This window comes from Oratosquilla oratoria, chromosome 3 (assembly GCF_046742065.1).
Source record: "Oratosquilla oratoria isolate Oo_2021 chromosome 3, ASM4674206v1, whole genome shotgun sequence".
Lineage (NCBI taxonomy): Eukaryota > Metazoa > Arthropoda > Malacostraca > Stomatopoda > Squillidae > Oratosquilla > Oratosquilla oratoria.
The window spans coordinates 70,928,144-70,946,824 of NC_134779.1; the positions used below are offsets into that span (position 1 = coordinate 70,928,144).

An 18,681-nucleotide genomic window follows, 5' to 3' on the forward strand; every position below is an offset into this window, starting at 1 on the left:
CTGCACCTTTTACCTTTTCTTCTCTACTTGATTTGCCTCCTCTTCCTCTTTTAGTTTCTTTCCAAAACATTTTATTATTGCTTTCAAAGTTTTCTGTCATACACTTACTGCATTTCACATCTGCTCTCCTCTTTGCCTCCTTTACCTTGTGCTTTACTTCTCTTTTCTTTTCTTTGTACCTCTCATATGACTCCCTCATCCTATTTTTAACCAATCTGTGAAAGCTCGCTTCTTCTCTTCTACAACCTTCTTTGTTTCCTCATCCCACCATTCACTACCCTTCCTTCTTTTTCCTCCTGTCCTTCTTGTTCCACACACCATCTTTGCACACTTTGTGACTCCCTCCTTGAACCATCCCCATTCCTCCTCCACTCCTAGCTCTAGTCTATCCGTCACTCCCTCCCACTCCTCTTCTCTTCTACAACCTTCTTTGTTTCCTCATCCCACCATTCACTACCCTTCCTTCTATTTCCTCCTGTCCTTCTTGTTCCACACATCACCTTTGCACACTTTGTGACTCCCTCCTTGAACCATCCCCATTCCTCCTCCATTCCTAGCTCTACTCTATCCTTCACTCCCTCCCACTCCTCCCTCAGCTTCTTCTTGTACTCCACTCCTCCCTCAGCTTCTTCTTGTACTCCTTCTCCTTTTCCTTTACATTTAGATAGTTCACTTTAAGCACCTCCCTACCTTTTGTCTTTTTCCTCTTTCTCCATCTATCTCAACTTACCCTCCACCAAAAAATTATCTGATATTCTCCCACCCTCTCCCCTTAGCACATGTACATCCTTAACTCTTCCTATCATACTCCTATCTACTTCTACATAGTCCATTAATGCTCTATCTATCACCCTTCCATCCACCACCCTCTCCCATGTGTACTTATGCTTGACTTTCTTCCGAAACATTGTATTTGCTCTCATCAACTCTCTTTCTAGACACATTTCCACCATCAACTCTCCACTACAATTCTTTCCTGGAACTCCACATTTCCCAACCACTCCATCAGTTGGATCATTTCCTACCCTAGCATTAAGGTCTCCCAGTACTATTACATTGACATTTCTCCCTAATCCCTCTATGCACTCATTTAAGTCTATCCAAAAAGCCTCCCTTTCTTCTACACTATTCTCACTGCCAGGCCCATATGCACTTACAAAAACCCACATCTCCTTTCCCAGTTTCACCTTCATCCACATTATCCTTGAAGAAACCTCCCTCCACTCCACCACACATTTACCTATCTCTTCATTTACTATTATAGCCACCCCTTCCCTCCTTCAACCTCTCTTCACTCCTGATAACCTCCCACTTACACTCCCAAACTTACACTCACCCCTCCCTTTCAACTTAGTTTCACTCAAAGCCAATACATCCATCTTTCTTCTCACAATCATACTACCTATCTTTTCCCTTTTACTCTCATCTGTACCACATCCACGCACATTAAAAGACCCAAACCTTAGGGTGCTGGTCAGAAAACTCCTAGACCCTCTTATGCCTTTACTTTTTTTAGGAATGTCCCCCGTGGGGCTACAAGGAGAAGGTTGACTGGTCCCAATCCCCGTCCCTTTTTTCTTGCCTCTTACAATCCAAGTGGAAATACTTAGTGGCATTATTCTTTTCCCCCACCACAGGGTAGGTAGTCGAAAAAGGAAATGAATATTCAGAGAAATTGTACAGGACAGTAACAAGGGGTTGGGGAACAGCATAATGGAGGGACAGTCGTAGTATAAGAGTCATAATTTCTCTATGAACAGAGTTTTCCTCTATCACAGACAAAATGATATGGGGCTTTGGTCCGTAGGGGCGCCCCATATAGACCCTAAAGTATCAACTACATGCTACTTTGCCACAATAACATACAGCCAATACTCCAGACAGGGATATTATCTATTAGAAGCTAAACCAGACGTAATGGGAATTGTGGAGACAAAATTGAGAGGTCCACTAGTACCAAACAGCATTGGACATGGATTATATAATCACTGGCTTAAAAATAGGAAGGAGAAACAGGGTGGAGGAGTCATGTTCCTGGTTAAGAAAAACTTAAATGTGACGAAAGTTACATATGGAACGAACAGGGTAGAGATAATCACAATGAAGGTTGAAGACAATAATATGAAAATCAGAAAATTTGAAGTGCTTTATGTGCCCCCAAAAGCAGAGTCTTGGACAGAGAAAGATCACTTCAAAATGTTAAATGATACTAAATCTTCATTAAATGAGATGCTAATGGATGGAAGTAATGCAGTACTCGTGGGTGACTTTAATTGCAAAGAAATATGTTGGGAAGAGATGACAGTGAAAGGTGGAGAAGATCAGTGGGGGAATGTATTACGAGGTTGATGAACGACAAGGCTGAAGTACGTAAGGAAAACTAACATAGAGGCAGTCAAGTCAAATCAACTTACTGAATGTATGAATAACACAGTCTTGCGTCATGAGGTTCATACCTCAAATATAAACATTCCTAAATTCACCAGTGATGAAAACACCTTTGGAGTTAATCAGTTACTTAACTTGATAGATACATTAATTGTAAGCAAGAATTTAACAGATGAAAAAAGGAAAATGGAAATTTTAAAGGAGAATGTAGATCCTGAGAAAGTTAAAGCTTGGTTTATCATAAATTTCCAGCAAATGGAATATATCAACCAATATGAAGCCTATATCAAAAAAAGCCTTCATTAAACATTTTATGTCAAAGTGTGATGAAGATCCTATCAGGTTTTTGGTTAGAATGATCAAAGAAGTTAGAACAAGTGAATCAGGCAAAGAATACTTAGCTAGATTAGATAAATAGTCAAAAGACATGAATTCTATCTTAAAAGATTCAGATTGGATAGAAAGATCTAGTGACAAAATGAAAGTTTCTCAGGTAATAAAATTAATCACATTTGGATTGTTAACCAAAATTCCTGACAATTTAATGGTAGAAAAGATGTATAAAGATCTCAAGTCAAATACGAATTTAGGGGGGGTAGATTATCTTCTTCAAGGGTATAGTGAGACCAGAATCATAAATCCATATGTGATGACAGTGGATTAAGAAGAAAGTGAGTACTGAAATGGACTGCAAATCATTACAGAAAGATCTAAACAGGGTTTGGGAATGGAGTCAGAAATGGGAAGTGAAATTCAACACAGAAAAATGTAGCATAATGGAGTTTGGAAAAAGTGAAAAAAGGATATCTGGAAGATATAAAATTGGTGAAAAAGAAGTTAAGAAAGAAGGATCTGAAAAAGACCTGGGAGTGATTATCACAAAAGATATGTCCCCTGACAAACATATAAACAAGATTGTCGGTGAAACCTACAACTTACTGAGAGCAATAAAAGTGGCTTTTACCTACTTGGATGAAGAAATGGTAAGGAAAATACTAGTCACAATGATAAGGCCTAAATTGGAGTATGCAGCAACACTGTGGTCACCCAATACAAAAAAGAAAATAAAGAAGATTGAGAGAATGAAAAGAGCAGCTACGAGGATGGCCCCAGAACTCAAAATATTCATATGAAGAAAGACTGATAAAGTTGGAGTTGCTGACTCTGGAACAGAAGAGAGAAAGAGGTGACTTGTTGACCATCTATAGAATTATGAAGGGCATGAAAGTTCTTAACAGAGAAGACTTGCTAAATTGGGATAGGAGGAACACAAGAGGACATGGAAACAAGCTTAAAAAGAACAATTATAAAAGGGGCCTGAAAAAGAACAACTTTCCCCAAAGACTGGTGATGTATGGAACACATTGGATGAAAAAGTATGTGCAAAAACAATACAAGAATTCAAGAGCAAACTGGATATGAAGAGATACAAAGACTGGACACCACGAGCTAAGCTCCCCTTTCCCAGAAGATGCAACTAGGTAAATACAATCTCCTCTTAGCATCCATTCCCAAATGTCTATTTCTCATTACATTTTTTAATCCCCCTAAGGCATTTATTCACTTCTCGCAACCTACATTCTACCTCCACCTCCATGCCTCCCTTTCCTGCCACATTTGCACCCAAGTATCTAAAGCTAACTTCCTCCAGCCTCTCTCCCCTTAATACTCACTTTCAGTCTGCTGCCACTATCTCCCTTTGTACATCTCATCACACTTTTCCCCACATTTATCTTCAACTTCTTTCTTTTGCACACCTTTCCAAACTCTGTCACTAACCTCAATCCTTCCTCTGATCCTGCTATAAGTGCAATGTCGTCAGCAAACAGCAACTGACTTATCTCCCTGTTTTCTCCATTTTCTTTAACCATCTCCAATCTGACCCACTACCCTTGCATTTACCTCTTGCACTACCCCATCCATGTATAAATTGAACAGCCAGGGCAACATAACACATCCCTGACGAAGTCCCACTTTTACCTCAAACCACTCTCTCTATTTCCAATCCTAACACAAGTTCTAATACTCTCATAAAAACTCTTGACTGCTCTTAAAAGCTTTCCTCCTATCCCATATATCTGCAATACCTCCCACAGTGCCTTCCTGTCTACCTTGTCATAAGCCTTTTCTGGATCCATAAAAGCCCCCAAAATTTCCTTACCTTTTCCTATAGCTTTCTCACATATCTTACCACAAAAATCTAATCTGCACAACCCCTACCTGTCCTAAATCCACACTGTTCCTCACCAATTACTCCCTCTGTTTCTCTCTTAATCCTCTCAATGAAGACCCTCCCATAAGCCTTCCCAACTACACTTAACAAATTGATCCCTCTGAAACTACTAAACTCACACTTGTCCCTTTTTCCCTTGTAAAGTGGAACTATACAGGCACTCCTCCAGTCCCCCGGCACTCTACCCTCTCTTAAACAAACATCAAATAACCTAACCAGCCAGTCCACCATCACTGTACCTCCTTTTTTCGGACATTCTGCATGAGATCTATCTAGCCCATGTGCCTTACCTGCTCTCATCATCTTAACTGCCTTCACTTCATATTTCTTTATTTCTCCTCCATTTTCCTCACACATCACAGTCATTTTCTAGCACTTCCCACTGCAACTACCTTTCCCTCCCTATCCTCCTTCACATTTAGCATTTTCCTAAAATACTGTGCCCATCTTCCTCTTACTACCTTCTCTTCCATTATCATCTCTCCATCTGCATCTTTTACTTTTTCTTCTCTACTTGATTTGCCTCCTCTTCCTCTCTTAATTTCTTTCCAATTTTTTTTATTACATTCAAATTTTTCTGTGATACTCTTACCCCATTTCACATCTGCTCTCCTCTTTGCCTCCTTTATCTTATGCTTTACTTCTGTTTGTACCTCTCATATGATTCCCTCATCCCAATATGTAACCAGTCTATGAAAATTCACTTCTTCTCTTCTACAACTTTCTTTGCTTCCTCATCCCGCCACTCACTACCCTCCCTTCTATTTCCTCCCATCCTCCTTGTTCCACACACCATCTTTGCACACCTTATGACTCCCTCCTTGAACCATCCCCATTCCTCCACTCCTAGTTCTCCTTTATCCTTCACTCACTCAACTCCTCTCTCAACTTCTTCTTGTACTCCTTCTTCTTTTCTTTCTCATTTAAGCAGTTCACTAACTACCTCACTACTTTTTGTCCTTTCTATCTTTCTCCACCTATCCTCCACTCTCAACTTACTTTCCACCAAAAAATGATTTGACATTCTCCCACTCTCTCCCCTTAAAACATGTACATCCTTAACTTCTTACTATACTCCTGGTTACTACCATATAGTCCATTAATGCTCTAAAACCCTTCCATCCACCATCCTCTCACATGTGTACTTATGTTTGACTCTCTTCCTAAACCTTGTATTTGCTATCATCAACTCTCTTTCAAGACACATCCCCACTATTAACTCTCCATTATATTTTTTCCCTGGAACTCCACAGTTCCCAACCATTCTGTTTATTGGTTTATTTCCTATCCTAACATTAAGGTCTCCCAGTACCACTACACTGACATTTCCCCCTAATCCCTCTATGCACTCATTTAAATCCATCCAAAAAGCCTCCCTTTCCTCTACACTCTTCCCACTACCATGCCCATATGCAGTTACAAAAAACCCACATCTCCCTTCCGTGTTTCACCTTCATTCACATTAACCTTGAAGAAACCCCCTTCTACTCCACTAAATGCTTACACTAACATGGATGGTATGATTTCTGGAATAAATGAACTAAATGACTATTTGTTAATACAGAAACCAGACATAATGGGAATTGTGGAGACAAAATTGAAAGGTGGGACTGGGTCTATACAATCATTGGGCAAAAAAGAGAACATATAAACAGGGGGAGGAGTCATGTTATTGACTAGAAAGGGCTTAAAGATAATGTGGAAATGATCACAATTAAAGTTGAAAATAGTATTATGAAAAGTAGAAAATTTATAGCAGTGTGGTATAGTGTAATGGGCATAGGACTAATTCAAACTAATGCAAGGGTGAAGTGCTGCGTGCCCAATCCCCAGATGCTTTCCAGTACAAGGACTCTTTCATACATCTAACAGACTCTCTTCATTTCTGTGTGCTTACAGTACCTAGCACCTTTGCCCACAGGCAGTTGCTCTGTAGACCTCTCGGGTACTTGACATGCCCCCTCTGTATCCATAACTTACATATACATATACCAATGGCTTTTTCCCCCTTACACGGGGGGTAACCAAAAAAAAAGGCATAGAAACCACTCCCACCCATTTCATTCCCTACATATTCCACTCCCCTCCACCCTCCTCCCTCCTTCATATCTTGGCACCTCCTGGATGATGGGTCATCCCTGCATCCTGTCCACTGCCCTGGGTCAGAAACAGTGTCGCAAGACTCAGCACATCCACAGCAAGGCCACTTTATAAATTCGGCGACCCCCCCCCCCTCTCCATCCCCTCATGCAGAAAAGGAGAAGACAGGGAGAAATCCCTTCAGGCTGTGTCAAATTTTTCTCATACATACTTCCTCACCCCAATCCCCCACCCACTCCCCCTCATGCATCACAGCATCATCTATACACAACCCTTCTCCATTCACCCCTATCTCCTGTCCTCTCCTGTCCTTCTTCAACAGACATACCATTCTTTTGTAATGCCCCTTTCACCCCATCCATCCATCTCATCCCAGGTCGCCCCCTCATATTCACTCCTTCCACCTCTGCCTTCCACACCTCTTTTACTAAGCTTTCTTCACTCATTTTTTCCATGTGTCCAAACCATCCTAATATTCTTTCATCAACCCTATCTCCCAGCTCCCTTTCCACCCCTGTTCTCCTCCTCATCTCATTTTTCACTCTATCTAGCCTAGTAACCCCTATCATACTTCTCAGACATTTAATCTCAAACACATTCAAACTCCTCTCTTCCTCTCTTATGTTCCATGTTTCTGCCCCATACAGTGCTGTTGGCACAATCACTCCTTCATATAGCAAAGAGTGAATTTTACAAAAATATATGGATAAAAAAAGAAATGAGTGAGGAAGAGAATTAAAAAGAAAAAGAACTTAGAAACAAAGCAAATAAAAAGAACGAAAAGAGAATTGAAACTGAAAAAAAAAAAGATTGGAGAGTGGTGGACCTGAGACAGATAAAATGGTATATAAGGAAAAAGGAAACAAAGAAGACAGAAAAAGACAAGGAGAAAGGAAATTAAAAATAGCTTATACCAATATAGATGGAATGACTTCAGGAATGAATGAATTAAATGATTACCTGGCCTTAGAAAAACCAGACATAGTGGGAATAGTGGAAACTAAATTGAAGTGTACTCCACCCAACACTGTGGGACAAAGTTTATACAACTGCTGGACAAAGAACAGAAAGGATAAACAGGGTGGCAGAGTATTAATTTTGACGAATTAAGATTTAAATATAACAAAAATAACTGAAGGAAAAATAATGTAGAATCAATTATGATACAAATTGAAAGCAAACATATGAAGAGTAGAAAATATGTAGTGGTGTATGTGCCCCCAAAACACAGTCATGGACAGAAAGTGATCATTCCAAAATATTAGAAGATGCAAAATATGAATTAACTAATATACCAAAGGACAGAGGAAATACAGTAATTATGGGTGACTTTAATTCAAAAGAAATATGTTGGGAGGAAATGACAGTGAAGGGTGGAGAGGAACTCTGGGGCAACATCCTGCTTGACATGACCATTGAATACACAATGACTCAGTGGATAAAGGAAAATACCAGATACAGAGGTAGTGAAGAACCATCAAGGCTGGATTTAATACTTACAACAGAGCCTGAAATTGTCGATAAAATTGATTACAAAACTCCAGTAGGAAAGAGTGACCATGTACTAATAGAATTGGAGTTCAAAGATCAAATGGATCAAAGCAGAAATTATAAACATAGAATAGGAAGACTAATGTACAACAAAGCAAATTTTGAGAACCTCAAAAAATTCTTTCACAAGGCGAACTGGGAAAAATTCCTAAATGAAGAAACAGGGCTGGAAGAGAAATGGAATATACTAAAAGAAATTTACAATGAGGGAGTAAATAAATATGTACCACAAAAAAAAATGGAAAGAACATATATAAAAAGCTGGTACAACAAAAGGTGTAATGAGGCTAAGGATAAAAGAGACAAAGCTTGGAAGAAATGGAAAACAAGAAAACAAGAAAACAAGAAAACAAGCAAATGGCAAATGTACATCAAACTAAGAAATGAGTATGTAAAAATACGCAGAGATGAAAAGAGAAACTATGGAAAAAAATAATAATAGAAAAGTGCAAGGAAGAACCCAAACTGTTTTACAGGTATGTAAATGGCAAACTGAAGAACAAACAAGAAATAGAAAAGCTGCGCTAAGGTTAACATGAATATACAGAAATGGAAATGGCTGAAATCATGAACAACCATTTCAAATCAGTATTCACAATAGAAAACTCACCTAACTGTGAGGAAATAGAGAGAGATCCTCCTCAGTGAAAGAAATAATTGTAACACAAAAGGAAATCAGCAACCAAATCAAAACCCTTGATATCAGAAAATCACATGGTCCAGACAGAATTGCAAATTGGATACTGAAGGAATGCATGGAAGAATTAACAGACAAAATATACAATATAATTAAATTCTCACTTAAAGAAGGAAAAGTGCCACAGGACTGGAAGAAAGTAAACATTATAACAATTTATAAGGGAGGAAATAAGGAAGACCCATCAAATTACAGACTGGTCTCCCTGACAAGAACAGTAGCGAAAATTTGTGAAAAGGTAATCAAAAATAGATGGATTAAACATTTGGAAGAAAAACCTATACTGAATCCAAATCAATTTGGATTCAGACAAGGAAGATTATGTACAACAAACTTGATCTGCTTCTACTCAAGATTAATAGACATAATACAAGAGAGAGATGGTTGGGCAGACTGTGCCTTTCTAGACCTACAAAAGGCATTTGATAAGGTACCACACAATAAACTAATAAGGAAGATAGAATCAATAGGTGGTATCAGAGGAAAATTATTGGAATTGATGAAAGACTTCCTGACTGGGAGGGAAATGAGAGTAGTAATTAGAGACAAATTCTCAAATTGGGAAGAAATGATAAGTGGTGTCCCGCAGGGATCAGCACTGGCCCCAATCATGTTTGCTGTATAGATAAATGACATGGACGAAGGAGTAGAATGTTATATGAATTTCTTTGCAGATGATGCAAAAATACTAAAGAAATTAGAAATGGAGGAGGATTGCAACTCATTACAACAAGACTTGGACAAGATCTGGGAATGGACTCAAAAGTGGGAAGTGAAAATCAATATCAAGAAATGTAGTAAAATGGAACTTGGAAAAAGTAAAAACAGAATATGAGAGAATATAAAATAGGTGAAGAAGAGGTCAAAAGAGTAAACTCAGAAAAAGACCTTGGAGTGATGATCAGCAAGGACATGACACTGGATAAGCATATTAATAAGATAGTTGGAGAAACCTATAACTTATTGAGGTCAATAACAGTGGCATTTGCCTATTTGGATGAGGAAATGATAAAAAAAAAAAAAATGAACTATACTAATAAGACCAAAACTCGAGTATGCAGCAACACTATGGACACCCAGTACCAAAAAGAATATAAAGAAGTTAGAAAGAATACAAAGAGCAACAACAAAACTGGCACAAACTCTTTCCAAAATGACATATAAACAAAGACTGTCCAAATTAGAATTACCAACTCTGGATCAAAGAAGGGAAAGAGGAGACTTACTATCTACAGAATTATGAAGGGAATGGAAATCTTAGATAAGAATGACTTATTGAAATGGGACAATGGAAAAACAAGAGGACATGAAAAGAAAGTAAAGAAAGATAATTACAGAAGAGATCTGAAAAAAATAGCTTCCCACACAGAGTGATAGATACTTGAAAAAAATTGGTCAAAGAAACAGTGTGTCCAAACACTATTCAAAATTTTAAGAAAAAAACTTGATGCTGAGAGATATAAAGACGGGTCACCACGAGCATAGCTCCCTTCCCATATAATACAACTAGGTAAATATAACCTCCTCTTAGCATCCATTCCCAGATGTCTATTTCTCATTACACTTTATAATCCACAAAGGCATTTACTCACTTCTCGCAATCTACATTCTACCTCCACCCCCACTCCTCCCTTTCCTGCAACATTCGCACCCAAGTATCTAAAACTATCCACTTCTTCCAGTCTTTCACCCTTAATACTCACTTTCAGCCTGCTGTCACTCTCTCCCCTTGTACATCTCATCACCTTACTTTTGTCCACATTTATCTTCAGCTTCCTTCTTTCCCACACCTTCTCAAACTATGTCACTAACTTCCTCAATCCCTCCTCTGATCCTGCTACAAGCACAGTGTCGTCAGCGAATGACAACTGGCTTATTTTCCACTTTTCTTCATTTTCTTTAACCATCTCCAACCCCTGACCCACTACCCTTGCATTTACTTCTTGCACCACCCCATCCATGTATAGATTGAACAGCCAGGGCGACATAACACATCCCTGACAAAGTCCTATCTTTACCTCAAACCATTCACTCTCTCCATTTCTAATCCCAACACAAGCACTACTACTCCCGTAAAAACTCCTGACTGCTCTTAACAGCTTTCCGTCTGTCCCATATATCTGCAGTACCTCCCACAGTGCCTTCCTGTCTACCCTGTCGTAAGCCTTTTCCAGATCCATAAAAGCCCCCCCAAAAAAAAATCCTTACCTTTTCCTATAGCTTTCTCACATATCTGTCTTACCACAAAAATCTGATCTACACAACCCCTACCTGTCCTAAAACCACACTGCTCCTCACCAATTACTCCCTCTGTTCCTCTCCTAATCCTCTCAATCAAGACACTCCCATAAGCCTTCCCAACTACACTCAACAAGCTGATCCCTCTGAAACTACTACACTCACACTTGTCCCCCTTTCCCTTGTAAAGTGGAACTATACAGGCACTCCTCCAGTCCTCCGGCACTCTACCGTCTCTTAAACAAACATCAAATAACCTAACCAGCCAGTCCACCATAACTGTACCTCCTTTCTTCAGACATTCTGCAAGGCAACCATCCAACCCAGGTGCCTTACCTGCTCTCATCATCTTAACAGCTGCTTTCACTTCATCCTTCCCTATTTCTCCTCCATTTTCCTCACTCATCACTCTCATTTTCTTAGTGCTTTCCACTGCAACTACCTTTCCCTCCTTATCCTCCTTCACATTTAGCAACTCCCTAAAATACTCTGCCCACCTTCCTCTCACTGCCTTCTCTTCCATTATCATCTCTCCATCTGCACCATTTACCTTTTCTTCTCTACTTGATTCGCCTCCTCTTCCTCTTTTAATTTCTTTCCAAAACATCTTTTTATTACTTTCAAAATTTTCTGTGATACTCTTACCCCATTTTACATCTGGTCTCCTCTTTGCTTCCCTTATCTTATGCTTAATTTCCCTTCTCTTTACTTTATACCTCTCATACGATTCCCTCGTCCTAATTTGTAGCCAATCTATGAATGCCTGCCTCTTCTCTTCTACACCCTTCTTTGCTTCCTCATCCTACCACTCACTACTCTTTCTTCTATTTACTTCTGCCCTCCTTGTTCCACACATCATCTTTGCACACCATATGACTCCCTCCTTGAACCATCCCCATTCCTCCTCCACTCCTAGTTCTACTCTATCCTTCACTCCATCCCACTCCTCTCTCAGCATCTTCTTATACTCATTCTCCTTTTCTTTCTTATTTAAGCAGTTCACTCTAAGTACCTCCCTACCTTCTGCCCTTTTCCTCTTTCTCCACTCCACATATACCAACGACTTTTTCCGATTAATAAACCCACGAACCATACAGCCTGTTTCACTGTTGCCCCCTTGCAAAATGCTTACAATCATGGCGCCGTGAGTAGGATACTTGCAATTTTGTAATCAAGTAGTATATGTGCCCCCCAAAAACAAAGGCTTGGTCTGATAGTGATCATTCCAAATTACTGAAAGACACAAGGAATGAATTATCTGAGTTACTGATAGATGGAGGAAACATAGTAATTATGGGTGACTTTAATGCAAAGAAAATACAGAGAAAGACTGATTCACTTCAGAGAGATCTGGATAAAGTCTGGAAATAGAGCCAAAAGTAGGAAGTGAACTTCAGCATCAAGAAATGCTGTATAATGGAGTTTAGAAAAAGTAAAAATAGAATATCAGGGCAATATAAGGTTGGTACAAAAGAAATAAAAAAAAGTTAGCTCGGAAAAGGACCTAGGAGTAATTATTAGCAAAGACATGTCACCAGACAAGCATATAAACAAAATAGTTGGAGAAACCTACAATTTACTAAGAACAATAAAAGTGGCCTTTAACTACATGGATGAGGAAATGGTAAAGAAAATATTAGTCATGCTGATATGAACAAGATTGGAGTACTTTGCGACACTATGGACACCCAACACAAAAAAGAATCTAAAGAAATTAAAAAGAATCCAAAGAGCAGTGACAAAGATGGCACCAACACTTTAAAAATTGACATATGAACAAAGATTGTCCAAACTGGAACAAACAACCCAGGAACAAAGAAGAGAAAGAGGAGATCTACTGGCCATTTACAGAATCAAAAGGTATGGAAGTTCTTGACAGAGAAGATTTATCAAAATGGGACAGAAGAAAAACAAGAGGACATGAAATGAAACTCAAGAAGGATAGTTATAGAAGAGATCTGAAAAAGAAGTTTTCCACACAGATAGATGTCTGGAACAAATTGGACAAAAAAATAGTATGTGCAAAAACCATACAAGAATTTAAGAACAAACTAGATGCTGAGAGATACAAAGACAGGTCACTACAAGCATAGCTCCCTTCCTGTATAATACAACTAGGTAAATACAAGAACAACACCCTTCAGATCTCCACAGAAGTGCCACTAATGTTGTCACAGTTTATACATCTGAAAATCTGCTTTATGTTGTCATATATTTCTTTCATAACTTCTTCATAATCCAATAGAAATAATGGCTTAATGTATTCCCATTATGCAGCAGAACAACTTTAAGACTCATTTTGGATGAATCTGTCAAGAGCCTCTAGTAACATGGAGTGCTCTCATTAAGGCATTGATATTGTTGTAGGCTGTTAGATCAACTTCCATGAAGGACGGGACTGCTCGGACAGACAGTCTATGGAACGACAACAACAACTTCCATGAAGATGTTTAACTGCCAGTGATAGTCACAAAAATTGGAAATCATAACAGGCTCAGTCTTAATCTTGTGTAGCTCCAAATAATTGACAAGGTTATGCAGTTCACCTGGAGTTATAAGGAGTGGTTCCATGGAGGATTCTTCATAAAAATCTGTGTTATTTGACATTGATGATCCAGTAAGTTCTCATTGTCTTTCTTGTCCGACTCAAGTGAAAATAGTTCTGTTGCATCAGGAACAAGTATTTTTCTATGGGGTATTGAGGGAATAATTGATGGAATCTCCGGTTATTACACTTTTTCCCATCTATCAATTATATCAGATCTAGTGTTTCTAATTGATGTAGATTTGATCTACAAATATGGATTTTTTATTTTATTTAGAGGGTGCCATACCACCTTGTTGCTGTCATGTACCATTTCTCTGAATTTCATTTCCTTGTTTTGCCTACCCTGTGGTGGGGGGAAAGAGTACTGTCATCAAGTATATCCACTTGGATCGTAAAAGGCGAGAAAAACGGGACGGGGATTGGGACTAGGCATCCTTCTCCCTGTAGCCCCACAAGGGACATTCCTTAAAAAAAAAATAAAGGCATAGGAGGGTCTAGGAGTTTTCCAACCAGCACCCTAATGTTAAGGTCTTTTAATGTGCGTGGATGTGGTACAGATGAGAGTAAAAGGGAAGAGATAGGTAGTATGTTTGTGAGAAGAAAGATGGATGTGTTGACTTTGAGTGAATCTAAGTTGAGAGGGAAGGGCGAGTGTGAGTTTAGGAGTGTAATTGGGAGGTTCTCATTAGTGAAGAGAGGGCAAGGGAGAGAAGGGGTGGCTATCCTAGTAAGTGAAGAGATAGGTAAACATGTAGTGGATTGTAAGGAGGATTCTTCAAGGATAATGTGGATGAAGGTGAAACTGGGAAAGGAGATGTGGGTTTTTGTAATTGCATATGGATATGGTAGTGAGAAGAGTGTAAAAGAATGGGAGGCTTTTTGGATAGATTTAAATGAGTGCATAGAGGGATTAGGGAGGAATGTCAATGTAGTAGTATTGGGAGACCTTAATGCTAGGGTAGGAAATGAACCAATTGATGGAGTGGTTGGGAAATGTGGAGTTCCAGGAAAGAATCGTAGTGGAGAGTTGATGGAAATGTGTCTAGAGAGTTGATGATAGCTAATAGAGTGTTTTGGAAGAAAGTCAAGCATAAGTACACATGAGAGAGGGTGGTGGATGGAAGGGTGGTAGATAGTGTTAATGGACTATGTAGTGGTAGATAGTAATATAATAGGAAGAGTTAAGGATGTACATTCGCTAAGGGGAGAGGGTGGGGGAATATCGGATCATTTTCTGGTGGAAGGTAAGTTAAGAGTGGAGGATAGGTGGAGAAAAAGGAAAAGGACAAAAGGTTGGGAGGAGCTTAGAGTGAACTCTTTAAATGAAAAGGAAAAGGAGAAGGAGTACAAAAAGAAGCTGAGAGGAGTGGGAGGGAGTGAAGGATAGAGTAGAACTAAGAGTGGAGGAGGAATGGGGATGGTTCAAGGAAGGAGTCACAATGTGTAAAAAGATGGTGTGTGGAACAAGAAAGACAGGAGAAAATAGAAGGAAGGGTAGTGAGTGGTGGGATGAGGAAACAAAGAAGGTTGTAGAAGGGAAGAAGCGAGGTTTCACAGATTGGTTACAAAAAAGGACAAGGGAGTCATATGAGAGGTACAAAGATAAGAAAAGAGAAGAAAAGCACAAGGTAAAGGAGGCAAAGAGGAGAAAGATGTGAAATGGGGTAAGAGTATGACAGAAAACTTTGAAAGTAATAAAAAGATGTTTTGGAAAGAAATTAAGAGAGGAAGAGGAGGCGAATCAAGTGGAGAAGAAAATGTAAAAGATGCAGATGGAGAGATGGTAATGGGAGAGAAGGCAGTAAGGGGAAGATGGGCAGAGTATTTTAGGGAGTTGCTAAATGTGAAGGAGGATAGGGAGGGAAAGATAGTTGCAGTGGAAAGAGCTAAGAAAATGGCTGTGATGAGTGAGGAAAATGGAGGAGAAATAAGGAAGGATGAAGTGAAGGCAGTTGTTAAGATGATGATCGCAGGTAAGGCACCTGGTCTGGATGAATGCCATGCAGAATGTCTAAAAAAAGGAGGTACAGTGATGGTGATGTTATTTAATGTGTGCTGGAGAGAAGGTAGAGTGGCGGAGGACTGGAGGAATGCCTGTATAGTTCTGGCTGGTACTGGCTGGTGAGTTTATCTAATGTGTGCTGGAGAGAAGGTAGAGTGCCAGAGGACGGGAGGAGTGCCTGTATAGTTTCACTTTACAAGGGAAAAGGGGACAAGTGTGAATGTAGTAGTTTCAGAGGGGTTAGCTTGTTGAGTGTAGTTGGGAAGGCTTATTATGGGAGAATCTTGATTGAGAGGATTCGGAGAGGAACAGAGGGAGTAATTGGTGAGGAACAGTGTGGATTTAGAACAGGTAGAGGTTGCATAGATCAGAGTTTTGTGGTAAGACAGATATGTGAGAAAGCTATAGGAAAAGGTAAAGATGTTTTTTGGGCTTTTATGGATCTGGAAAAGGCTTATGACAGGGTAGACAGAAAGGCACTGTAGGAGGTTTTGCAGATATATGGGATAGGAGAGAAGCTTCTAGGAGCTGTCAAGAGTTTTTACAAGAGTACTAGAGCATGTGACTCCCTCCGAGGTAAAGGTAGGACTTTGTCAGGGATGTGTTATGTCACCCTGGCTATTCAACTTATACATGGATGGGGTGGTGTGAGAGGTAAATGCAAGGGTGCTGGGTCAGGGATTGGAGATGATTAAAGAAAATGGAGAAAAGTGGGAGGTGAGCCAGCTGTTGTTTGCGGACGACACTGCGCTTGTGGCAGGATCAGAGGAGGGATTGAGGAAGTTGGTGACAGAGTTTGGGAGATTTTGTGAAAGAAGAAAGTTGAAGATAAAGGTGGGTAATAGTAAGGTGATGAGATGTACAAGGGGTGAAAGTGGCAGTAGACTGGAAGTGAGCATTAAGGGAGAGCGACTGGAGGAAGTGGATAGTTTTAGATACTTGGGTGCATATGTGGCAGGAAAAGGTGGAGTGGAGGTGGATGTAGAATGTAGAATGAGAGAAGGGAGTAAATGCCTTGGTGGATTAAAAAGTGTAATGAGGAATAGACACTAGGGAATGGAGGATAAGAGGAATTTGTATGAAGGAGTGATTGTGCCAACAGCACTGTATGGGGCAGAAACATGGAACATAAGAGAGGAAGAGGGAAGGAGTTTGAATGTGTTTGAGATGAGGTGTCTGAGAAGTATGATGGGGGTTACTAGGCTAGATAGAGTGAGAAATTAGGTGAGGAGGAGGACAGGGGTGGTAAGGGAGTTGAGAGATATGGTGGATGAAAGAGTATTGGGATGGTTTGGACACATGGAAAGAATGAGTGAAGAAAGACTAGTAAAAGAGGTATGGAAGGCAGATGTGAAGGGAGTGAACATGAGGGGGCGACCTAGGATGAGATGGATGGATGGGGTGAAAGGGGCTTTGGGGAAGAGGGGAATGTCTGTTGAGGAAGGACAGGAGAGGACAGAAGACAGGGGTGAATGGAGAATGGTTGTATATGGATGAAGTTGTGATGCATGAGGTGGAATGGGTGTGGGGATGGGGGGGGTGAGGTAGTACTTTTGAGAAAAATTTGACGCAGCCTGAAGGGATTTCTTACCATCTCCGTTTCTGCATGAGGGGACGGAGGGGGGGATTGCCGATTTAATGAAGTGGCCTTGCTGTGGATGTGCTGTATCTTGCGACACTGCCTCTGACCCAGGGCAGTGGACAAGATGCAGGGATGATCCATCATCCAGGAGGTGCCAAGATAAGAGGGAGGGTTAAGGGTGGAGGGGAGAGGAGTGTATTTAGGGACGGAATGGGTGGGAATGGTTTTTATGCCTTTTTCTTTTTGGCTACCTCCCTTTTAAGTGGGAAAAAGCCTTTGGTATATGTATGTATGTATGTATGCCATACCACCACTGTACATCAATAATCATATGCTTTTTCATCATTTCCTTAACCGTGTAGTGAAAAGCCACTTTTGTGTTCAGTAATGTACATATTTCACTCACAAGTGTGCTGATATATTTATCAGGTGACAACTTATCTGTAATTTCACTGATTTTTCATCTATCTTGTTTTGGTAATTGATTCATTCCTCAATGATATATATATATATATATATATATATATATATATATATATATATATATATATATATATATATATACATATATATATATATATATATACACATATATATATATATATATATATATATATATATATATATAATAATAAATTATCAGTTTGTAATCTTCTTCAGGTTTCTTTTTATGAAATTTGCATCATCTGTAACCATGTTAATGTAGCTTGTTGTACCATTCATTATGTCATTAATTTGACCAAGAATCACAAATGCTGGAACTATCACTTGTGGGATTCTGTCACCATGCTTCATACTAACATCTTCAACTTCATTATGGGTCTTTCTGGAGATTCTTATCCAGTGAAATAGCTTACCTCTAAGTCCTTCAGTATGCTCCAGTTTCCATAAAAATTTATTGTGAGGCAGCTTTTTGAATTCTTGTTGTGTGTGCACTGACATATTTACATGTATTAATAGTTGTATCTCCAATTTGTTTTCACAGAGGATATGCCCTTCAAGTGCTGTGGGAAGGACCAGGCAAACAAGGAATGCTTCCCAATTCTGACCAAAAATCTAAATGACACTGTGTCACAACGCCACAACCGCACATGCATCCAATGTGCCCGCTCAGTTACAGCTCCCATTACATCCTGTCAGTATGGTAAGAAGTATCCTTGTTCCCTTACCATCACAACACTCAGACCTTTAACCCTCATAAGATCTAACAAAATATACCATAAGCTACAAGTCTGGAGTCACAATTTAAACTGCAGCCTACATTCCTCACCAAACCCACAATGATGTAATCAATTTTCAACCCTGAATTCATTACCCAAACATGTATCTTTAGTTCACACCA

At 39.6% G+C, this 18,681-nt stretch overlaps 1 protein-coding gene across 2 annotated transcripts in view; it reads left to right on the forward strand.

Moving 5' to 3' along the window:
- The window catches only part of LOC143023841 (peroxidase-like), a 724,944-nt gene that overhangs the window by 129,825 nt on the left and 576,438 nt on the right, over positions 1–18,681 (forward strand). For both annotated transcript variants that reach the window (XM_076182490.1, XM_076182481.1), the window contains exon 6: positions 18,325–18,483. In XM_076182490.1, the coding sequence (XP_076038605.1) occupies positions 18,325–18,483 (159 nt within the window). The remainder of the gene's footprint in view (positions 1–18,324; positions 18,484–18,681) is intronic.